General features: G+C 39.2%; 1 protein-coding gene across 3 annotated transcripts in view; it reads right to left on the bottom strand.

Moving 5' to 3' along the window:
* The window catches only part of LOC137618661 (protein O-linked-mannose beta-1,2-N-acetylglucosaminyltransferase 1-like), a 370,898-nt gene that overhangs the window by 92,471 nt on the left and 252,418 nt on the right, over positions 1-26,009 (bottom strand). For all 3 annotated transcript variants that reach the window (XM_068348795.1, XM_068348793.1, XM_068348794.1), the window contains exons 8-9: positions 6,173-6,439; positions 4,630-4,803 (exon numbers count right to left, since the gene is read on the bottom strand). In XM_068348795.1, the coding sequence (XP_068204896.1) occupies positions 4,630-4,803; positions 6,173-6,439 (441 nt within the window). The remainder of the gene's footprint in view (positions 1-4,629; positions 4,804-6,172; positions 6,440-26,009) is intronic.

Raw genomic sequence — 26,009 nt, forward strand, 5'->3', positions numbered from 1 at the left:
AGAGGTTACCTATCATTTATTCTGGGAGAGAGGCGTTTTGGATATCACAGTTGGATGATTAAACTGTATAAGCAAAAAGGAGATGTGTTAAACTGTGGGAACTCCTGAAGAATAAAGATTTTGGAGGATGCATTCAGGATACTAGAAAAAACTAGGAGAAAGAAGATTGAGAGAGTTGATAGATATACATGAGTGGCATTTTGGGCTTATGAACAGAAAGAGAAAAATGGATACTGATTCAATCAATCCAAGTCCATGTGTTTGTTGGATTATAAAAGGCCATTTGACAGGGTACCAAGAAGGTGAGTACACTGGTGTTAGAGAAAGATAGGAGTGACATAGAGGTTGGTATGGTTGGTGAAGATGATGTAAGAGAGGACAAGAACGACTTTGGAGGTTAGCCTCCATCAGTATTCTCTAGAATTTTTTTACCAGCATATTACTCTAGCATTCTGCACAAAACCTCATTTCAAAAGCAAAAAAATGTTTTCATTCTTAAACTATGTCCTATTTTTCACAATACAAAACCTAATAAAGTTAACACCATACAGGGAGAGAGTTGGGTTGCCATTCTCTTCCACATGATGCAAATAGAATGAGTTAGGGAGACTGAGTATAGTTGTTATTGTGGCCAACTGAACATGATTTCTACCAAGCAGTATGAGTAGAATACCACTCTGGTTGGTACCCCAGATGAGGGTTTTTATTTTATGTTAAGAAGCTCGTAATTTGCAGATATTAGTATTGTAACTCAAGAGTACAATGCATCAAAATAATGTGTCGTGTGTTACAAAAGCATCACTTGATTCTTGTTTTTATATGAGGATCAATGACCTATGTCATCCGAGTAGAAATTAGCTTGTATAATGAGCCAATAAACTAAGATATAGAAATCCAATTGCGGTCTTTGATTTATTTGAAGAAATAAAAATCTTATTGTTCAAATAACTCATAGAAAACTTACTTTTGTACTTACAAATATAAAATTAAAAAAAAAGCTTATCCAGTCCCTTCCTTCTATCAATGAAATAACCAAGCTCATTCAATGGCTTGTGTACTATTAATGGAACATGTTATAGGGTAACATACTGTTTTGATAAAAAAGAATAATTTAAAGTATGTGTATGGTACTATCTAGAAATAAATTAATATCACACATGCTATTAACTTGAGGAAATTACACACAAGTTTTGTAAAATGCATCTTTAAAAGGATAGGCCTTACTTCTAAACTCTGATTTTGATATCAAATGTGGTCTGGCCTGTGATGATTATGAATTTAAACTTAATTGCATATTTACTTTCTAATCTGCTACAGTTAGATATATTTGCTAGGCTATCTTTTAGGAGTGGTGAACATACAGAAAAAGACAAGTCTTAACCCTGCTGTTCTGTGCTAATGCCAGTAGAGTTGCAAGATCATACATCTCCAGGTATATCATTGGGAAACTCTAAAATCCTTTAAAAAGTACAATGTGAAAAAGAAGCAACTGAATATTCTGTGGAATAAAACAAGACTTGGGTGACTCATAGTGTTTGTGGAATGGGTCAATGAAAGTTTTAGTCCTGAGGTAAAAGGGTACCTCAAGGAAAAAAACCTTCCACTCAAAGCCTTCTTGTTCATGAACAATGCTCCTACCCATCCTTGAGCTATTGTGGACGACATCATGGAAAAGCTTCCACTTAAAGCCTAGTTGCTTATGGACAATGCTCCTACCCATCCTTCAGCCAATGGAGACGACCTGATGGAAAAGTTTCTGTTCCAAGCCTTGTTGTTTATGGACAATAAATCTCCCCATCCTTGAGCCATTGAAGACGACCTAATGGAAGAGTTTCCACTCCAAGCCTTGTTGTTTATGGCCAATGCTCCTGCCCCTCCTAAAGCCATTGGAGACAACCTAATGGAAGAGTTCCCAATCCAAGTATGGTTGCTTATGGACAATGCTCCTGCCCATCCTTGAGCCACTGAGATGACCTAAGGGAAGAGCTTCCTCTCAAAGCCTTGTTGCTTATGGACAATAAACCTCACCATCCTTGAGCCATTTGAGACGACCTAATGGAAGAGTTTCCACTCCAAGCCTTGTTGTTTATGGACAATGCTCCTGCCCCTCCTAAAGCCATTGGAGACAACCTAATGGAAGAGTTCCCAATCCAAGTATTGTTGCTTATGGACAATGCTCCTGCCCATCCTTGAGCCACTGAGATGACCTAAGGGAAGAGCTTCCTCTCAAAGCCTTGTTGCTTATGGACAATAAACCTCACCATCCTTGAGCCATTTGAGACGACCTAATGGAAGAGTTTCCACTCCAAGCCTTGTTGTTTATGGACAATGCTCCTGCCCCTCCTAAAGCCATTGGAGACAGCCTAATGGAAGAGTTCCCAATCCAAGTATTGTTGCTTATGGACAATGCTCCTGTCCATCCTTGAGCCATTGGAGATGATCTAATTGAAGAGTTTCCACTCCAATTCTTGTTGCTTATGGAAATGCTCCAGTCCATATTTGAGCCAATGAAGAGGACCTAATGGAAAAGTTTCCACTCCAAGCTTTGATACTTATGAATAATGCTCCTGCCCATCCTTAAGCCATTGGAGACAACCTAATGGAAGAATTTCAATTCTAAGCTTTGTTGCTTATGGACAATGCTCCTGCCCATCACCGAGCCATTGGAGACGACCTAATAGAACAGTTTCCACCCCAAGCCTTTATGCTTATGGACAATGCTCCTCCCAATCTTTGAACCATTGGAGATGGCCTAATGGAAGAGTTTAAACCCATTACAATAAAGTTCCTGCCACACAACAAGACTACGATACTCCAACTTATGGATCAGCAGATGATCTCAATCTTCAAAATAATTCATACAAAACCAATATTCCAGTGATGTTTCGAGGTAACTGAAGAACATTTTAACATTGTAAGCTGCCTCAATACAATTGATAAAGCCTGGGAAGAGGTCACCAACAGACCCATCAATTGTATGTGAAGGAAACTGCACCCTGAATGCATTCATGGATGCAATTTGCGGGGTTTGAACTAATCAAGGAGACAGTTGATGACAAAATTGCTTTAGGTAAGATTATGGGATTGTAGGTGGAAAAGGATATCAGCTATCTTTCAGATGAGCATAGCAAGAAGCTGGTAGGGTTGTATAAGATAGCAGCAAAAAGAGGTTGCGGATGAGATCTCATCTAAGGAGGAGGAACAGAGTGATGAACCTCTCAATTTGAGTGAAATAAGGGAGATGCTAAAAATGTGGGAAACCCTAGCAAAATTTTGTACATACACATTACCCAGATAAGGCATCGGCAGGGCGAGCACATAACCTATTTATTGACAATGCAATGTTACATTTCCATGAAATTTTAAAGAAAAGACAAAAGCAATTGTCACTAGATAGTTTCTTTGGGAATTTTGAACATAATAATGTAGAATAAGACAACTAGGTGTCAAAAATGCCTAAATTAAGTGATTCACTTTGCTATAGTAAATGTCATTCAAGAGAGATAACTCTCCCTCCAAGCAGGAATCCCTTCCTCCTCCTCCTCTTCCTCTCTTATCTCCCTCTCGTAAGCCACAACTCTCCTCAAAGGTAACGTGCAAGTTAATTTGTCAATATCTTTATTTTATAATGTGAATTACTAGTTTATATTCCTTTCCGATGTTAGGGTTATAGAAGGACTACTACCAATATCTTCGTAATAATATACAGCATATGACAGTGTTTCAGTGATGGATCTGCATGTTGACTGTGACGTTTCCATCATGACTGACAGACACATGCTCCTTCTGCATGACAATGACTTTCAGTTTCAGTATAACGACATTCTGAAACATTAGTCCAGTGATTCTGACCTTCTGAAGCACCCACAACCAGGCATACAAACCCTTCCCTCACACAACTCCAGCACTTCTGTAAGTTCTTTTGATATGCATCAGATGTTTTTTGCACTGATACTTTTGTGATTTTAAGATGAAGATAAAGGATTGATAGGTTATGAGGTAATGAGATATGTTTATGCCACCAGTGTTACTTCATCTCTATGTGGACCCAATGGTGTGTACACTACTTCAGATTTTACATTGGAGACTGACAAATATGTGAAGATCTCTAATGAATAAGATGAAGTAAGCAGTTGGATATTGCTGGAATATACCGAGAAGCTTTATGTGCTTGTGTCATTCTGGATGCTTTACAGTTGAGGAGAGTATTGCAATAACCTTTACTATACTTTACAATACATTACTTTACTGTACAGTATACAGTATTGCATTGCGATATTTATCTTTGGATTCATATTTACCAACGTAATAAATTTGACATTGTATCTAATAAATTTAACAATGTATCGCCAAAGTTACAAGGTTTAGAAGGCATAGGTGTGTAACTTGCCAGTGAATTTTTTAGTATGTCTTTAATTAGGCTAATTGACATTGAGAAATATTGAATACTAAGTTCATTGGATTGAGGATTGGACACATTAAGTAGCTTCATTGATTTATGTAACTATTAAGATTTTCTTAAAGTTTGAACAATATGTTAACTATGTAAATTATGGGTGTAGCATCTGTTGTATAAAATGATTATAAAGGACAGTTTTTTATATTGTAAACTCACTAATCACCACTTACCATTTGCATTCCAAGCCGATATCCCGAGAACCGTAGGATCGTGGAGGACTGGCAAGACTGAAGCAGTGTAAGTGAAGAAGTCAGGAGCTAAGAGTATGCCTTCTTCTATGACGGTGATATAAGATGATCCCGGATACAGGGCGACGGCTGTTTCAAACAGGATCTCCATCACCCCTGGGAAATATTCATGATTTTTTATTTGTAATTTAGGAAAGGGAAATTATCATAATAACAATAGTTCTTTGTAGATATTAATGAAGTACACAATCAAGAGAAGTACAATACAATTTTTTTTTTACATATGTCAATAGTTAATGAAAAAGTAAAGTTGAGCAACTACAAAGATTATTATTATTGAAAGGAAGAGATTAACCAGCCTAATGAGTCAAACTCAACTCTTATAGAGCTGGCCCATTAACATCGGGAAGAAAAAATATTATTTATGTTGATGATAAATAAATGAAGAATAAAATATACTTGAAAGAAATATATATGGAAACTAAATATGTGGAAGGGTCATGAAATGATGAACAAATGAAAGGTAAAAAATAATGACTGAAGGCATACAGAAGGCAGTGTGAGAGAGAGAGAGAGAGAGAGAGAGAGAGAGAGAGAGAGAGAGAGAGAGAGAGAGAGAGAGAGAGAGAGAGAGACTCTTCATAGCATAGCAGATTTAAAAGCAAAAAAGCAGATGACATGGAATCAAAATCACAATCTTGACACAACAGATGTGGAAAATAAAATATTTGAAACAAAAAGCTGTGAAAACTTTATTTACACAAAATATAAATTGAGAGAAATAAGCTTGAGAATAAATATCAAAATAATGAAATGCTTTAATAAAAACCTATTAAATTATTCAAAGCAAATTGGCAAGAGGTGACAAAGGAATAGTTGACTGGACAGATACTTTGTCAGGTTAAGATATCTATTACTAAAATAATTTGAAGAATATTATATTTGAAGAATATTAAATTTGAAGAATATTAAATTTGAAGAATATTCATCGATAATTCATTACATCCGGTAATTTCAATTTTGCCTCTCAAAGCCTGTCCATTTATGACCATTTTTCAGGGTATGATTACAGAGTTTACCTTTGACACCAAAAACATTGTAAAAAGAGAGCAAGGGCGAGTGTACCCTGATAGGGATTTACTGTACATATCTAATTATACACATTAGGTGTGTATTCACGTTTTTTATAATCTAAATAACGATTTAGGCTACAGTAATGTAACATGTATTTTAGACTTCAGTTTTTACAGCTACAAGGATTCCATAGAATCTCCCAAAAGTGGAAGGCCTTCATTTTTCACTTACAATCTCTCTGATACACTTAAATTTCTAATACAGTACTAATATATCTTAAACACATTTTATAAGTATTTCTTCCCTGGCTTCTTTCATGATAAGTCTAATTGCCTCTTGCCTTGCACTATCTTTTCTTTTTTCTACTATGTATTGATTACATGAAAATACTAAGAAGACTACCATACACCATTCTTTATAAACTAGATAGAAAATGTACTTTGCTACTTACTATAATATTCTTTGGCAGCAGTAGCTTTTGAATTAAACCCAAAAAGCTTGCACAGTTCTGGTACATCTTTGATGTGCTCCGGATTGTGAACCACCACAACATACTGGGGCAAAATGCCAGGCTGACCCATAATTGTTTCTAGAGTGAGGGTCAGCGATGAGAGAGACTGACCAGCCATTACCATGATTGGCGTTGTAAACATCTCACTCCCAACCAGCAGGCGATTTGTTAATATTGCGGGTTTCAGGGGCACGTTTTGTTGGTTAACTGAAATAAAAAAGGGGTCTCATATATGATAACAAATTCAATTTAAAATTATTTTGCTTTATTGGCTTCTGAACAAATACTGTATTCCCATTTACATAAAAGAACTCAAAAAATGACAAGAATTTTATTATTATTACTATTATTATTATTAATGGCTAAGCTACAACCCTGTGGAAGATCAATTTTTATCTATTTTATATTTTGTTTTTTGCCAAATCCTGAGAGAGAGAGAGAGAGAGAGAGAGAGAGAGAGAGAGAGAGAGAGAGAGAGAGAGAGAGAGAGAGAGTGTGTGTGTGTGTGTGTGTGTGAGTCAGCGAACGAGAGGTAGTTAGTATATCGATTGTTTGTTGTGAGAAAGACTGTTGGTATAAATGAGATTGTTTGTTTATGTTTTTAGCTAGGTTAGGACAGTGGTGCATGTCTTGGGCAAATGATTATTTTGATTTTACTGCAGCTAGAGGCAGTTGTGTTAGTGAATGCTGTATTATAATTTCTATTCTTTTACCAGCGTGGAAGTGTTTGATTATTTTGAAAGTAAGTACAATTTTATTTATCTTGCTAGGAATGATTCTGAATAATACAAACCATTTATTACCTATCTTTGGTTATATTGGGATAGTTTAGTTAGCTAGGAGTGTTCGTAAGTGTTTTTATTTTTTCATTTATAGGCCGTAATTCCTCCTTTGGAAAGTTATCGTTTTATGATTATTGGCCTATTGCTGCGGACCTGGACTACGATTATGATTATGATTTGCTTGCTCAGAATGATTTTATGGATATTGATGCCATAATGACCCAGCCCGTCTGCAGGAGTTTTCGGTTGATTACTGATGATAAAGATTACAATGATGACGATGACTAATTAATTGGCCCCGGAATAGGAAGTGAGTTTGGTAGAGTTTGACTCTGAGTAATGCAATTTGCCAATAAGTTGTGGTAGTGGGCCTTATATGGACGACGGTGTCCACACAGTCATACATACTGTATATATACATATATATATATATATGCTCTACAAACTTTGCTGTAATTATTATTTTAGTTTTAATTGCATTGTGTTCTTTGTGTGAAATGTGTCAGTCTCAGGTTTTGTGAATGTATTTTATATCGAGTATTGGCCTATTTGAATGTTACATGTATTGATTTATTTAGTTTCAAGTATACCAGTAAGTTTAATTGTTGTTGATTTAGGGTTAAGTGATTATTTTTTAAGGATTTTAGTATTAAGAATTAATAATAACCGATATTTGGATGAAGGAATTTAGTATTAAGCGATTGTTATAGTTGTAAGGAAATATAGTTGTAAGGTTATGTTTTGTTTTTATGTCCTTTTTGTCCAAGAGTCCTGCTGCTGATAATGTAAGGGGAAAGTTTGTATTGAGAAGACTACTGTCAGTTAAGAGTGATTCAAGGGTTTGGGGGTTGTTCTTGCAACATCCCGCCACAACCCAAGTTGGAAAAGCAGAATGCTATAGGCCCAGGGGCTCTAACAGAGAAAATAACCCAGTGAGGAAATAAAACAAAGAAAAATAAAATATTTTAATAGCAGTAACATTAAAAAAATATCTCCTTTGTAAACTATAAAAAATTTAACAAAAGAGGAGGAAGAGAAATAAGATAGAATAGTTTGCAAGAGTGTACCCTCAAGCAAGAGAACTCTAACCCAAGACAGTGGAAGACCATGGTACAGAGGCTATGACACTACTCAAGACTAAAGAACAATGGTTTGATTTTGGCGTGTCATTCTCTTAGAAGAGCTGCTTACCATAGCTAAAGAGTCTCTTCTACCCTTACCAAGAGGAAAGTAGCCACTGAACAATTACAGTGCAGTAACCCCTTAGGTGAAGAATTGTTTGATGATCTCAGTTTTGTCAGGTGTATGAGGACAGAGGAGAATATGTAAAGAATAGGCCATACTATTTGGTGTGTGTTTGTAGACAAAGGGAAAATGAACTGTAACCAGAGAGATTTTGATAATTACCTGCACAAAAAAATTAATGTTTCTATACCTCCTGGAACTACCATGTGCGAGAGCACTGCGCAAGTTATATCAACACTCCCTCACCCCCACTGGGGTTTAGCAACCCACCTTACCTCTTAGCTCGCACATTATTTGCGACACTTCAAAATAAGTCAACCCTTTAAAGAAAATATATTTCTTTTTGATGTGTTTTTAGTCTAAGTGGGTTTGTTTTAGGTTTTGTGCATTTCCTAATAGGATTTTCAAATTCCCAAAAACCATGTAAGTTTGAGCCAAAAACATTACATTGTGTTCATCATCATCATCATCGTCTTGTCATACGACTATTGACGCAAAGGGCCTCAGTTAGATTTTGCCAGTCATTCTTATCTTGAACTTTTAATTCAATAATTCTCCATTCATCATCTCCTACTTCACAGTTCATAGTCCTTAGCCATGTAGGCCTGGGTCTTCCAACTCTTTTAGTGCCTTTTGGAGCCCAGTTAAACATTTGCTGGACTAATCTCTCTTGAGGAGTGCAAAGAGCATGCTCAAACCATCTCTATCTAACCTTCACCATGATTTCATCAACATATGGCACTCGAGTAATCTCTGTTATGGTTCCACTTCTAATCCTGTCCTGCAATTTAATTCCAAATATCCACTATATATTTTAATGACAACTGACATGCGATGCCTCTGTCATTATTGCAATCAGTAAGATCTCCTTTTTTGCCATTTTCACCAACACTCCTAATTCCCATTGTTTTGCCTCTCCATGCCACATTCTACAAAATAATCTTGTAAGTATTCTGGAGGTCAGTTCATTTTCTGCCAGTATCATCTCGGCAGTTATCCCATCGTATCCAGAGGCTTTCCATCTCTTGAACTTTTTAATGATAGCTTCAACTTCAAACACACTGAATTAATTCATGGGCACATCAAGGTCTTCATTAGCTTCAGGTATATCAATATATTTATTCCCTTTGTATCTACTGTTCATGACTTCACTGAAGTGTTCCATCTAATGTTGTCTTTCTTCATCTTTTGTTGTTATAAAAGATCCATTTTTTCTGACACCAGAGCCACTCCCTGAATTCATAGCTTTGTCAGCCTTGTCTGCTTCCTTGTTTAAACATTCTTTCCAGTCATCCCTGGCCTTTCTTTTGACCTTGCTATCAATCTGGAATACTTAGTATGCTCTACCTTGTAATTTTTATTGTTTCCTCAAAAACATTCAACAATCGGTTTCTATCTTTGCATCATTTTTATAGTATCCCTAGTATCATTTGATATCCATGTCCCAAAACTTCATTACCAGCGGACAGATATATGTTCTTAATATCACACCATTCTTTTTTAATTGTCTGCTCTTTGTCTCTTAAAATCTCTAAGACTGCAAATTGACCCCTACATTCAATTGCAAATATTTCTGTACTCATCTTCTAGAAGCTTAGTTGTATCAAGCCTAGTTATTCTATCTACATTTCTGATGGGTGCTTTCAGTTTTAATTTCAGTGTGGCAATGAGGAGCTGGTGATCACTACCAATATCTGTACCTCTATAGTCATCCTTCTCTCTTTATTAATGGCTATGTGATCTATTTGATTTTTATAATTGCCACATGGTTAAGTCCATGTATATTTTTCGATGTCCTTGTGCTTGAAAAGAGTACAGTACCTTCAAAGACAAGATTGTTTGTAAAACAGAAACTTATAAAATATGCTCAATTTTCATTTGCAATTTAGCCAAGACCCTTGACACCCATCACATTCTCTAAACCTTGATTATTCCTTCCAACTTTAGGATTGAAGTTACCAATCACCACAATTTTCATATCTCTCTCTGGGATCTCATCTATTCCACTGCAGTGCTCCATAGATTTCTTTCTTTTCTTCAGGGAAATCCTTTGTTGGTGCAAAGTGTTACAAGTAGATATTTCAGGGAAATCTGTAAGATGGGATGGTTTGGACATGTTATGAAACAAAATGAGAAATAGTGGTTCAGAAAGGTTTAGACACTGAAACAGCCAAAACAAAAATCAGTGAGGAAGAGATCATTAGAAAAGGGTCTACTTTACTATAGATGGGGTCCTGAACCTGCTAGGAGATTATGCAATCAAACAGAAAATAAATGGAGAGAACTTATTTCATGATACAATGAATAAGACTGTCTAGAAAATTAAAATTTCTCACCACCAGATGTTAGTTATTAGCATTTCCTTATAACTATGCAATCAGCCCTCCTTGTTTGCAAGAAGTGTAATTGAACCCCTCCTGAGGTATGGAATTCCATGGATAATAGGAATCCCTAAACACTACAGATGTTTTTGTGTTTCTACTTGTAAATATTTACTTAAGTATAGAAATTGTACTTTACATGTATAATAGGTTATAGCAGTAAATGAACTGTATTATAATAGTATAAATAGTTTACAATAAAATCTTATACTATTAATAATCACTACCTTTATTTCTTTCTCTCTCTCTCCTTCTTCCATACTGTACATATTATATATGCCTTTTAATGTGCTATACTAAGCAAAGCTAATCAGTATGAAAGTTAAAAATACTGTATACTGTACTACATATTACTGTAGTAATAAGATAATACTGTCTGGTAAAATGATGATAATAATAATAATAATAATAATAATATTAATAATAGCAATAAAACCTTAATGAAAAAGCAATCATATATACAATACCTTTATCACCAACACCGGCAAAGTATTTGGTGCTAAATGTGTCAGTCCTATCATACATGCACTGCATGAACATATTAACAATAGAAATTCGTAACTGAGGCCATTACATACATACATTATATTATGTAATATTAGATATGAAATGCTTGATGATAAGACTATTATATGTGACCATTGACATGAAAAAGGTTTTAATATTCTCTCTCTCTCTCTCACTATGAGATGAAGGAAAAATCTGTGGAAATTAAATGTTCATATTTTAAAAGTTAAAGTTGTCCGATTTAAAGTTGTTTCATCAGACCAGAGGCTCACCACAACTTCAGCCGACCAAGCCCATCCCCACCCCCTACTGTGGTGCCTAACCACAGCAGTGGCCTCCCCAGTAAACTGTTATTTTCAGTTGAAAAGTAATAAAGTTAGAATTTTTATAAAATTTATTACATTTCTTATCAACAAAAAGAAATTTGCATTTTTTTAAAGAATGGACTTCATAGATATCTAATTTTTACCTCTGCCAACGACGTTGGGAGGAGGTTAAGTTTTTGTCCCTATTTGTCTGTTTGTTTGTGAACAACTTCCTGGCCACAATTTACTCATTGAGTAGTGAAACTTTCAGGGATTAATTTTCATGTTGAAACGTGGAAGTGATTCAATTTTGAGAGTCCTAGGTCAAAGGACAATTTGGTCGAGCAAAGGGTCGACCAAATTAACCCTAACTTCAACTCCAAGCGTGCACATGGTTGTCACACAGACTATAAATATGCCTACGGTCTAAATTGATTCTGGGAAAGGCAAGCTGGTTTCGAGAAATAAGCTGCCGTGGTGGAGGTCTACACTCTCAGAGTGCTTTCCTAGATTTGTAATAAAACTTAACCAAATATTTGTCTAACCAATGATGCCCAAACCAACACGAACACCTGACCACGCAATCCTTGGGCTTGATAAATAACATTCTCACTCTAAATCAATAAAAAGAGAAAAGGTTACTTAAAATGTAATTGTTCTTTTTTATCATAAGTTTGATTTGATTCCTCTATCAAGAAACATGTTTGGGTTTAGGTTAAAAGATAATCGTTAGAATTCACATAAAATATCTTATCTGATAACTTGAATTAGCAGGAATGAAACTATATACTATTTACAAGATACAGTTTATCATAAAAAATAAGATACATTCAAATCTACTTGCCATTTTATTTTGAGTTAGAAATCTAAGATATATTTTCTTAAATTTCGAACCTAAAGTCTCAAAGTGGGAAGGAGCATTGCTTTGACTCTGGGAGAATGGGTATCAATCCTTATCGCTGGATCTCTGTTCCTTTTTTTTTTTTTTTACCAACTTTTTTTTGATGAGGGGTTACGTAAAAGTGAATCTCTGGCTGCCGAATCTGTGGCCGCAGAATCTGCGGATCAGGAGAGCTGCTGTTCACATTTTTATCTTGATTAATGTAAAGATTCTACCAGGCACATAGTAACAAAAGAGGCGCAGTCATAAGACAACTACTTTATACTTGTGCAATTCTGCCCTTAGTACGAGTACAGTTGCTTTCATGTACAATATGTGTACTTGACCGCCAACCAGTCACCGAGAATCTCAAGTGAGCTGTCATTTGTATCTGTGACTGTACAGTAGAGAAAAAAACGTTACTTCTTCATTCCCATTCAAAATGTATTGAAATTCATTATGCTAGTACAGTACAGTAAATATAAACTGAAATATAATAATGAAAGCTCATTAACATCTTGCAAGTATATATAACAGTAACGTGAAGTGGTTGGATTTATTATTACAATTAGGGTCGCTACTTCAGTTTAAGACTGCATTTATGGTCGCGACCTAAAAAGGTTGGGAAACACTGCACTAGATTGTTGAGAAGGTGGAGGATTCTATATGAATATTGTTCAAATATTATAATAATAACTTTTATCAATTTAATTACTCTTTCCTAATATACATATGATGAATACAGCATTTAATTAGAGGAAGGGATAGTGGTAATTCACTATGATAAGTACCCAAGCCCCCTCTCAACCCAAGCTAAGACCAGGGAGGGCTAAGCATAGGCAGCGGATGACTAGGCAGGTTGACCTATAGGCTCCCAAGAAAACCCCCTACTTATCTCACGAGGATGGTAAAGGTTGCAGGCACTTTAAGGAACTATCAAACATAAGTGGGTCTCAAACCTGATTTCGGCAGAATGCCAGCCAGGGACGTTTCCAATAGCCACCAAAACCCCTAAGGAATCTTTTGCATGGCAGAAATTGTAATGGATTTGGATATCACTCAAACATATGGAGACAAACACAAAATTTTGTCTGCATTGAGAACTTACAATTTTAGGAAAATAAGAGATTCTTCAACATTGAGACATAGCCACTACAGCTCTTACTCTCAGCAAAGATATCAAAAGCCTTATATAATAGCAGTGAACATCAATAATAGAATTCTTTATGAAGGTTCCTTATCCTGACTCTATATGGTAAAGTATACTGACTAAGTAGGCTTTTAATATCTTGACTAGAAACAGGGGTATATCTTCTGAGTTTTCATTATCTACAGATTCCAGAAGGCAATAATACATGCCAGGGTAGGCCTTTTGCCTTCTGATCCATCTTTGCCCTGAATACTAGAAAAAGAAAAAGTACTACATTTGTAAACGTGAACCCAGTATTACATGACAATGTGTGTACCTCACATAGCCTTGTGTCTCAGCCCAATTTAAGAGAATGAGGGTCATCACTTGAGATTCCTTTAAACCAAAAGTAAAAATAAATGGGTTCAAGACAAGGTTCTGATAAATATTTAGGTACCACATCTAGATTCTTAGAGATGAGCCTAAATGTAGGAAGAATCACATTTATATAGGACCCAATGGATTCCTGATGTTTGGACTGTGAGATGGGTAAAGTCTGTGAGCTTTAATTATAGAAGTCAGCATAGTATTAAGTTCTTCAAAGACCAGCACTGAGGAGTTCTTGATATACCAAAGTAACAGGAAAACTTCCATGATATCTAGAGAGGTTTTAAGCAGCTATTATCCCTCTTGATTCACACTAGATGAAGTTGACCATCCACAGAAACTAATACAAGATGCTTTTAGTTTATACTTCAATGAGCAAAAGATACCTTAGTGGGTCTTGAAAATCTACCTTGCTTGGAACAGACAGAAAACTCTCCATGCCTTCAGATGAAGCATGAGGCGATTTTTAGAAGACAAAGAAAGCGGATCTGTTAAGAGAAAATTCTGCTAGAAAGTAATGATCGAGGAATATTTGACAAAAGAGCCTATGTCTAGGAACCATTCTCTCCTTGACTACAATGGAGATGAGGATAATCCTGGTATTGTTTGACACTCAAGAGATTTTGGTTGCAAATTTCCTTATTATGGTGAATCTAGCTCTCAGTTATAGTAGGAAACATATTGCACTTGGGCCTCCCCACGGATTTTGAATTTGTTCACAGACCTGGTGATGTAAGGACTACAGTATTTCACGGGCAGGAGTTGGCCCCTACTGCTTAGCTGGCCCACATTCTTCTTTCCAAAATGAGCTGTAAGATCAGAGAAACTTTTTTGCTTCTTTGCAAGGAGTTACAGGGTCATGAACTTTGTGCACATTCGCTTGCAAACATACAGTATAAATAAACTGTTGTAGTGTTTTCATAGAGAGATATAATCACCCTTGGTTAAGAACACGGCCTAGAAAATTGCCAGAAGCTCAAGGCAAATGAATCAAGAGCCTTGTTTTTTCTGTGCTTCAAAGACACTTAAAGGACCAAGGTTACACTCCAACCTTTATTCAACCCATAGAAATACAGTGAGGTGTGGATTCTTGACCTGCAGAATGAAGCCAGCTCATTCCACTATGCGAGGTATTGGAGCAGATTAGGAAAAGAACAAATATGAGAACACTTGAATATGAATTTCAGTCCCTGCATTTCTTCAAGTAACAATGTTATTCGGAGAGAAATATGAGTTGTGAACTTCTTCCAAGATTCAACCAATAGCATACAGGGAGGAGTTCTAAAACCCAAGATTTCTTTAGATAAGTAAAGGAGGAATTAAATCTTTTCCGAGGAGTGTAATCTCGTTCCATATAATGACTATTGACTGAGGAAAAGGAAGTTGGGATTTCTGCAAGTTTATGAAAATTCCTGTGTACATATTTATAGGCAATTCTTTGACACTCGATATCCCAGGATTACATGACAATGTGTGTACCTCACATAGCCTTGTGTCTCAGCCCGATTTATGAGAATGAGGGTCATCACTTGAGATTCCTTTAAACCAAAAGTAAAAATAAATGGGTTCAAAACAAGGTTCTGATAAATATTTAGGTACCACATCTTTTTGCAAGGACAAACAAATCATCCGGGTATCGGGGAACTTGTGTACCTAGGAAAATTAACTACTTTGGAAACGATTGGCCTTAATTTTAGTGCTGCCTTGACCGTGTTTGTCATGAGGCCCTTGTTTTCAAACTTAAACAGTTGGGAGAGGGTGGGTCGTTTCTTAGCATAATTATTGAATATTTAAGTAATAGATCCCAAAGAATTGTTCTTGATAGGCAACGTAGTGAGTATAGGAATATGATATCTGGTGTTCCCCAGGGTAGTGTTCTTGGCCCATTACTTTTCGTACTATATACACATGACATGTGGTTTGGCCTGGAAAACAAGCTTGTTGCATATGCTGATGATGCTACTCTGCATCAATTCCATCTGCTGAATGTAGATATGGGGTTGCTGAATCCCTCTTTTGGGCTCAGGCCATGTTGCCCTGATGGAAGGTTCCTTTAAGTAGCTTCCTAGGGTATATTTGACTACAGCGATATTCCCAGAGAATTTAACTTAAGGTCTCCAGAATTCTAACTCCTGGCGCAAATATCCTTAAAGTTTCCCTTAAGGATATCGCAAAATATCAGGGGACGTATTCTTGACACGCCACATAGCAATCTGCACCCCGCACAGAGTTTACGCTTCGAGGGGGAAAAGTGGTAAAATAAAAGAGGAGCCGTTAATAAGGTTCACTTCCTCTGTTACTGTTTAAGTGCTCAGATGGTGCCACCATCGCCGCCATCTTTATTCCTTTTTCTGTAGCGAACTCGCTCGGTGATTTTCCCGGTAACTCTCTCAGTATTTCGGATTCATCATGCAATCTCCAGCTTCTTCTGCCTCTGGAAAGTTGAGTATTTGATATTTACATTGTATAAATTTAGCTCTTGCCGTAAAGTAAAAAATAAAGTTAAGATTAGGTTAATTTTTGGGCAGGGCTATTGCCTGAACCGGAGGCATCTTTGGCGCTGTCGTTCGTAACGCATGAGTTATTTAGTTAGCCAGAACGACTTTCCCGGAATAATAGCATAAATGATATTAGCTATTTAGTCTTCATCGCTAGGAATTAATTATATTATGCCGATTGTATTCGCATTAGCATCAGCGATTTAGGTAGCCGATCTTGTTAACGCTAGGCTTCCTAGCCTAGGCATTCTAGTTTACTTTCATGCATGATATAATAAGCGATCCTGGTGTTATTAAATTCAAATGAAGATAATTAGGCAATTTATACATGAAAGATATATCGATTGCATATAAATTTTCCCCTTCTGAGATAGTATACAAGAGAGCTTCGATGATATAGGTAGTCGATCTCACTAATAGCCTAGTGGCTTTAGTATACTTTCCTTCATACTCCCCGGTTACCCTTGTGTATAGGGTAATCCCTCTTTTCCTCTGAGCGTAGCCTTTGGCTACAACCCTAGTTGGTCTGCCTCGAGTTGTTATTCAGGCAAGACCAGGCTAGGGTTTTTCTGCCCCTTCCCTTAGCTGAAGATGGTAAGCTTTAGGTTTTGGTCAGAACCTCAGAGTATATAGTCTTGTGCCAGCAGCTGATCGGTAGGGTGAATGAGATTCCCTTGTTGATTTATGTTGTTGGCATAGGAGGCTAAGCCTCCCTAGATTGCACTTGAAGGGGTCATATGTTTTACCCCTTTCTCCCTGCGGTCTAGTAGACTAGTCCTGTGCTTGAAGACCCTGGGCTGAAGAATAGTTATTCTTCTGCTGCTTAGGATGCCACCGGCACTGGAACTCTGTTTCTCTCTTGTTCAAGGGTGGCAGCTAGATGGCTGCCAGCGCCTTAACTGTATTGGCACACCCTAGGTTGCAGAAGGACAGGCAACCTGCCGGCTCCTCTCCCACCCTATACAGGACCCTTTTCCCTCCCCCTCTGTCCTTTAGTGATGGCCTAGCTATCATAACCCTTTAGCCGTCGTCCTGCGATCTCACCGCTTGCCGGCAGGTTGTAGGGCCGGCTCGGGCTTTTGCTAGTATGGCCTTGTCGCTCAGCTTTCCATTCGGACACAGGCTCCGGGATAGTTGTGTTGGCGGGACCAGCTGCCGGCAGAAGATCCCTTTGCTATAGAGTGTTCTTCAGTCCTCTCTTGGACTGCCATTCACAACCGGTGTCCGGCAGTGACCGACAATGGAGGTGAATGGGTGGAAGCCTGAATATAGAATATTCTCCCCTTCCATTTGAACCCTCATTCCGGAGGAAGGAAGTAAGACAGTGCTCTTACAACATCCTTCACTCCTTGCTTACTCTCTCTCTATCAGCTAGTGCCACCAGGTACTAACCTAACTGGCGGCTGCTGGCCACTACCCTAGCCGGAAAGATGCTGGCTAGAACTGTGTGCCGACAGCCAATGATCTACTGACACAATTGACTTAGCCGGCAAGAGTCGGCCGAGTTCTGACTACCGGCCACCACCCTGTCACATAGAATGCTGACTGGGCTACTGTGCCGACAGCCGGTGACCAGCCAGCGACCGGCAAGCCGCCAGCAATCCGGCGGGCCGCCGGCTACCAATTCAGTCAATGTTGTGCCAGTTGAAGTGTGTCCTAGGTGCTAGCCTTGCCGGCAATATGCCAGCTACAACTACAGTATATGTCTATACAGTAGCCAGTATATTTGCAGTATAGATCATACTACAAACAGAAAACTATGGTATAAAAGTATACAATAGTTAAATTTCCAACATACTCTGTGTCCAGGCGCATTCTAATGTTGAGATCACATAAGATAAGGAAAGGAACTCTCTTTCCATATACTGATAGATGATCAGTTACCAATGACCCTCATTATTAATCTTTGGAAGTTGATGTTAAGTTACACGCAACTAGCCTTACAGGCTAGATTCTTCCAATGGGCCTCCTGAGGAGGATAACCCTAGGGTTAATTTTGAGGGAGGTCACAGCAATTGGCTGGGCAGGAAACACACGTATGTGTCTTTCCTAATTCATTTCTAGCTTATCTATCCTAAGCTATATGCAATAAAATAAAATGGAAAATATTATTAATAATATTTATTAGTTTATCTAGTGAGATGAACTACCTTATACTCATTTTATTTTCCTCTCTTTACAGGAGGACCACGTGAAGTGCCGCAGCATCTTCTGCAACGTACGCAGCAAGGACTTCTGCGGCCATGAGGAGTGTAGGACACACTCCCATTGCTCCATCACCAAGGGACCTCTCAAATATTGGGACCCCCAGGTATGTAATGTGTGCAAAGTGAGGCCTTTGAAGACCCCAAGACAATGGAGTCAAGGGATGCAGCTCGGAGTAAGCTGCGTAGATGGGTTCGTGGCTTCCAGAAAAATGCCACGGGGCCTTACCTCCCAAACGAGCATATGAGGGCCTATCTATTCCCCAAAGCATCTTCAGATGCTGTTATTCCACAGTCCTCACCCTAAGATCCCTTGTGTCCAGATATCCGTAGATACGGATGTCTCGGAGGCGATGAAGGACATCCAACTAGACGACGAGAGGATGTCAGAGGTGTCAGAAGACACCGAAAAGGACCTTCTTGCTGAAGGTCAGGAAGAGGAGTCAACATTGGCTCCAGAGATGGAAGAGGATGAAGTCGAAACTGTGTCTGTTTCGTCAGTTCCAGCCCCAGAACCAGTGCCCTCTACGTCCTCCGCTCCTCAACCTGATACATCAGATAAGACCCTGTCTGCCATCATGGCCATGATGGAGATGTTCCAGAAGAGGAGTGAAGAAAGGGAAGCTGCGCTAAGGAAGGAGATTCATCAGCTTGCAGCATCCCGTGGGTCTCATAAGAGACTCAATGTCAAGGATCTTCCCTCGTGTTCTGAGGTAAACCCATGGAGGCATGCTGAATACATGGCCATCACGAATGGGAAAATCTTCATCTCGGAAAAGCTGTGACCTGTCCTTATCGAGGACATTGAGTTCTGGCCCAGCTTTGATTCCTACCCTGACTGCTTCGTCCGTTTAAAGGCGGAACCTGTATCCAAAGAGGAGACAGAGCCGAAAGAGGTCATAGTGCTTGACCACACAAAGGCTCAAGCTTTGTTAGCCAGCAGCCTGAAGGACTGGGGCTTCACTAATTCTAAGGTGCTAGCCCTGAGTAAGAAACACCCTTCCTTTCTTGCTCCAGCAACGATGGCCTTTCCCTTTGCGGAGAAAGGGTTCAAGGCGGTGATCAAGGCAGTGGAAGCTGGGAAACCTTGGCCTACATTGGAGGAGTGTAGGCCCTTTTCCCTAGCCCTGCCTACAGATCACAAGGACTGGAAGGATATTCAGCTTACGTTCTCAGTCGGGAAGTTGGAGGCAGATATCGGTGGACGTCAGTTCAGCGAAAACCTCCTCAAGTTGTCTGATTTTCTCCTGCGTAGGGAACAGGAGACGAAGGAAAGGCTTGCTGCCACTCTGTCCCTCCAGATTACTATGGAGGCAATGGCCAGTGAACATAGGTCCCCAGATATGTTCATGGCCCTGGCCAAAACACATTTAGCAACCCTGATTAAAGACTTTTATGGCTTTGTTAGGGCTAGAAGGGCTTGCAAGGAGTTCGTGTTTGTCTCGGCTACAGTAAGACAAGAAACCTAGGAAGTTGATATCTTCCAATATCTGGGGGAAAGACCTCTTCCCGAATGAAGTGGTCAAGGAATTAGTCGACAAGGCTGCCACGGAGAGCAGGAATCTTCTCCAGAAGTGGGGTATGTCGGCTAAAAGGAAGTCTTCCCCGGATGAGGGTCCCCAACCGAAACGGAAGACAAAGAGGCCAAGGTTGCCATCTCGCCCCGCAAGACAACAACAGCAACTTCCCATGACCGCGGTGCCCCAGATGGTGGCACAACCCCAACCCACCTACCAGATGGTACCCCAGCAGGTGGTGAATCAGTCACCAGCCTTCACTCCCGCCTATGAGAGGCAGACCACTACCTTTCGCCCTAAAGGTAGCGGGTCAAGTGAAGGTTCCTCTAGATGTCCCTCGAGAGGAAGAGGGGATAGGGGAGGACGCGGTCAAGGAGACAAGCCCTCCGGACACCAGAAGCAATGAGATGCTTCCGGTAGGAAGAAGACTCAACTATTCTGGGATCGCTGGACCTTCGATCCCTGGGCCCACAGCCTAATCAAGAACGGACTAAGTTGGAGCTGAAAGACGGCTCCACCATCATTTCCTCAGTTCTTCCAACACTCCACCCCCATTCTGGAAGAATATACTCAAGAACTCTTGAGCAAATGGGTAATAAGGAGGGCAAAGTCCATCAAGTTCCAAGGAAGGCTGTTTTGTGTTCGCAAGAAGGACTCAGACAAACTCAGAGTCCTTCTGGATTTGTTGCCACTCAACAAGTTCATAGAAAACGACAAGTTCAGGATGCTGATCTTTCAACAGATAAGGACCCTATTGCCCAAAAGGACATACACAGTCTCCATAAACATGGCAGATGCCTATTGGCATATTCCAATCAATCGCCAACTCTCCTCCTACCTAGTATACAGGCTACAAAAAAAGAAAGCACACTTTCAGAGCCAAGCCCTTCAGACTAAACATAGCCCCAAGGTTCTTCACGAAGCTTGCAGATGCAGTCGTTCAACAACTATGCCTAGAAGGTCTCCAGGTGATGACCTACCTGGACGATTGGCTGGTGTGGGCAGCATCCGAGACGAAATGCATCCAAGAAAGTGACCCAGTTCCTGGAACATCTGGAATTCAAGATCATCACCAAAATGGCTTGACTATCTCCAGCTCAGAAGTTTCAATTGCTAGGTATACATTGGAACTTACAGTCACACCGCCTCTCCATTCCATTAAAGAAGAGGAGAGAGATAGCGGGATCTGTCAAGAGACTACTAAAATCTGACAAGATATCAAGAAGCTAACAGGAAAGAGTGCTGGGCTCCTTTCAGTTTGCATCAGTGACAGGCCCAGTGCAAAGAGCACAGCTAAAAGATGCATCAGGAGTCTGGAGAAGATACGAATCAAACCCTCGAAGAGATCTAATAAGACCAATGCCGATCCGACTACAATCACTTCTCAAGCCATGATCGGAGGCCAAGAACCTGAAGAGGTCAGTGCCTCTGCAACCGCCTCCATCTTCGGTCATCATTCACACAGACGCATCATTGGAAGGATGGGGAGGTCACTCTCATCAACAGAAAGTTCAGGGAACTTGGTCCTCTCTATTCAAGACCTTCCACATCAACATTTTGGAGGCCATGGCAGTCTTCCTCACACTGAAGAAATTGTCCCCTCGCCCTTCAGTCCACATAAGACTGATTCTGGACAGCGAGGTGATAATGAGATGCCTGAATCGTCAAGGCTTGAGATCACCTAAACTCAACCAAGTAATGTTGGCCATCTTCCGCTTAGCGGAAAAGAAGAGATGGCACTTATCAGCAGTTCACCTTTAAGGTTTCCGCAATGTGACGGCAGACGCTCTATCCAGACTAACGCCAATAGACAGAATGGTCCCTAGACGCAAGATCATTCTCCTTCATCTTACATCAAGTCCCGGAACTGCAGATCGACCTCTTCGCGACGAGCGACAACAAGAAACTTCCTCGGTATGTGGCCCCATACGAGGACCCTCTCGCGGAAGCAGTGGACGCCATGTCCCTCGACTGGAACAGATGGACCAGGATTTATCTGTTCCCTCCAACCAACCTGCTGATGAAGGTCCTCAACAAGTTGAGATCTTTTCAAGGAACACCAGTCCTAGTGGTTCCCAAGTGGCCCGGAGCAACTGGTTCCTTCTAGTATTGGAATTGCAGCCGAGGCTGATTCCTCTGTCGGACTCAGTTCTGACTCAACAAGTACAGAAGTCGACTGTCTTCGCTTCATTACAGAAAACCCAAGACCTTCATCTCATGATTTTCTCTCCTTAGCAGTAAGGAAAAGGTTTGAGATCTCGAAAGAAAGTATAGACTTCTTAGAGGAATATAAGTCTAAATCTACCAGAAGGAAATATGAGTCATCTTGGAAGTAGTGGGTTGCTTTTGTCAAGGCAAGATAACCAAAAGAAATCTCAACAGATTTCTGTTTATCTTTCTTTATTCATCTTCATGAACAAGGTTTAGCAGCCAACATGATAACTACGTGTAAATCTGCCTTGACTAGGCCCTTGCTCTACGCATTCCAAGTAGACTTTTCTAATGAAATCTTTAACAAGATCCCTAAGGCATGCACTAGGCTTAGAACTGCAGCTCCTCCAAAGCCCATTTCATGGTCCTTGGATAAGGTACTACACTTTGCCTCGATATTGGACAAAGCGAATTGCTCTCTGAGAGATTTGACTCAAAAAGTTATATTCTTGTTTGCCCTAGCCTCAGGGGCTATAGTTAGTGAAATAGTGGCCCTTTCTCGGGAAGAGGGCCATATCCAGTTCACTGAAATGGGAGAATTGAATCTCTTCCCTGACCCAGCGTTTCTTGCCAAGAACGAGCTACCCACCAAGAAGTGGGGTCCCTGGAGAATCTGCCTTCTGAAGGAGGATGTCTCGCTGTGTCCAGTGGATTGTCTAAAGGTCTATCTTCGTAGAAATTCAGACTTCAGGAGAGGTCAGTTCTTTAAAGGAGAAACATCGGGCTCAAATTTATCCCTGAAACAACTAAGGGTGAAGATCACCTACTTCATTCGCAGAGCGGATCCTGACAGTACACCTGCAGGTCATGATCCTAGAAAAATTACTTCGTCATTAAATTTTTTTCCAGCTCATGGATTTCGAGAGCCTTCCCACGTATACTGGATGTAAGTCATCCAGAGTGTTTTTCAAACACTAAGAGAAGCAAGTGCAAGAATTAAAGAGATAAGTGGTGGCGGCAGGTAGTGTACTAAAACCTGTCGCTTAGTGCTGCGAGGAACAGTGAATTAATTGGGACTATAATTCTATAGGGTGTACATGTTGGCATGTTACAGTCCAACATGGTAAGTGAAATGTCATCAAGGTGACATTATGGACTTTCCAGTGTCTAGACAGACTTTCTCAGAGAAGTATTAAAAAAATATTGAATTTTCAATTGAGTGGCATGAACTTTTGTTTTCAGAATAAAACAAGTATTCCTGATCTAGTCTGTATTTTCTATGTTTACAAGTTTATTCTCTTGCATTTTTTATGTTATCATGAAATGTATGCTGAATTACGATTTATTGATTGCCAATACATGTCATTGTTTTTTGCGTCTTATTTCGCCCCAAACATATATGAATAAAGTTATGTATGAGCATAACTTTTTTATTCCTTATCATTCTGCATAATAATGTTGAACAACTGTAGTAACTTTGTTCCTGCATGTATACAAACCTTTTCTGCCCATGCTTACCTGGTTTCGATATGGATATAAACTTATCCATTGTGGTATACAGCTGAGCTGATATACCCTAGATGCTATAGTGTGAACCTTGGTTCGCTTTGAAAATACAAGGTTTGGCTAAAGGCATACAGTGAGACCTGTATGGCCCCTTTTGTTGCTAGGTTGGTCATATGAAATATGCAAACTTCGAGACTTTTTCCCGAGTCTAGGATAACTCTTCCCTATAGGGGGCAGGAAGCACTAACATAGTTCATGATTAGAAGCAATGACGTATAACGATAACGTCATAGGTCTCTAAGGTCTAAATGACCAAGGAAATATTGTCTTGAGGTTAAGGCACGAATGGAAAATCGACGGATACATTAATGCTCTGGTAAACTTCCATCAGGACGACATGGCCTGAGCCCAAAAAACGGAAATCTATTTTTGGGTGAGATAGCCATGTCACCCTGATGGACACGCCCTCCTTCTTTGAAAGGCCTTGGCAGGATCCCTCCCAATACAGTGGCGTCATCTGAGCGCTCAAACAGTAACGGAGGAAGGGAACCTTATTAACGGTTCCTCTTTTATTTAGCCACTTGGCGTGTCAAAAATACGTCCCCTGATATTTTGCGATATCCTCACGGGAAACTTTCAGGATATTCGCGCCAGGAGTTAAAATTCTGGAGACCTTAAGTTAAATTCTCTGGGAATATCGCTGTAGTCAAATATACCCTAGGAAGCTACTTAAAGGAACCTTCCATCAGTACGACATGGCTATCTCACACAAAAATAGATTTTTCGCTTCGCTCAAAATCCATTAATAAAGATCAAGCTAAAATTAGTGCATGGCACAAAATATGGGGTATGAAGTTGAATCCTAACAAAACACAAAGTATGACTGTAAGCGTTGATAATGTTTCTTCAACTCTGAATGACTCATTTAAAATTTTAGTTGTGATTCTCGACAGAAAATTTACTTTTGAGAAACACATCAGGTCTGTGTTTTCTTCAATTGCCCAAAAAACTGGCTTATTGAGAAAGTCTTACAAGATTTTCAGTGATCAATCTATTCTGAAGAAGTGTTCTAATTCTTTCATTCTACCTTGTTTCAAGTATTGTTCTCCTGTCTGGTCTTCAGCTGCTGATTCTCATCTTAATTTGTTGGACAGGAACTTACAGTATATTAAATTTCTTATTTCTGATCTAGATATTAATCTCTGGCACCCTCGTTCAATTAGTTCATTATGCATGTTGCATTACATTTCTTATAATTCTGACCATCCTTTACATTCAGATTTTCCCGGACAGTTACATCCTGTTCGTAAGACTAGGCAGGCAGTTAATTCTAATAGTCAGGCCTTCTTCATCATGAGGTTCAATACTACACAGTATTCTAGAAGTTTTATTCCAGCTGTGATCAAGTTATGGAATGATCTTCCTAACCGGGTAGTTGAATCAGTGGAACTTCAAAAGTTCAAACTTGCAGCAAATGTCTTTATGTTGAACAGGCTGACATAAGTCTTTTTATAGCTTATATAAGAAATATCTGTTTTAATGTTGTTATAGTTTTTAGAATATTTCATTTTAATTATTCATTACTTCTTATATTGTTTATCTACAGTATTTCCTTATTTCCTTTCCTCACTGGGTTATTGATTAATTGATTGATTTGATGTTTTCTGGCATCCTGACACCTAAGGTCATTGATGCCAATATCATTTATTGTAAATAAAGAGTAAAAGAAATTCAATTAAAACCAAAACAGCAAAGATGTCATTTTGAAAGCTAAATAGCTTTCAAAAGACCTGCTTCTGAAATAAAATTAAAAATACCATTAGCATGGTAAGACACATCATGTCCAATAATCTTGGCAATGATGAACCTGCCATCCTCACCTCAAGATTCAAACAGATATCTATTTCCCTCGCTACTATAGGTCGGGCATTCGGTCAACAAATGCCTCTCTGTCAAGGGTATCAAACAGTCGTCACAATATGGCTAGTATTGTCCAGTAAGCAGAAATTCATGTGTCAACTGAGTGTGACCAATGCGGACACGACAAAGAATAGTTTCCTATTTTCAGGGCATCATATTGTACTTCCAAGGGGATATAACATTTGTTATTTCTTGCATCTTATTTCTGACTAAACTACCCCAATGCCGTTGCCAATTATTAGAAATCAAATTCTTAATGTTCGGTAAACAATCATCACAAAGAATGGGATACCTTCTTGGTAGCAACTCAGCTGCAGCATTCTTAGCCAATAAATCTGATTTCGCGTTTCCAGATACACCTACGT

Source organism: Palaemon carinicauda, chromosome 25 (assembly GCF_036898095.1).
Source record: "Palaemon carinicauda isolate YSFRI2023 chromosome 25, ASM3689809v2, whole genome shotgun sequence".
Lineage (NCBI taxonomy): Eukaryota > Metazoa > Arthropoda > Malacostraca > Decapoda > Palaemonidae > Palaemon > Palaemon carinicauda.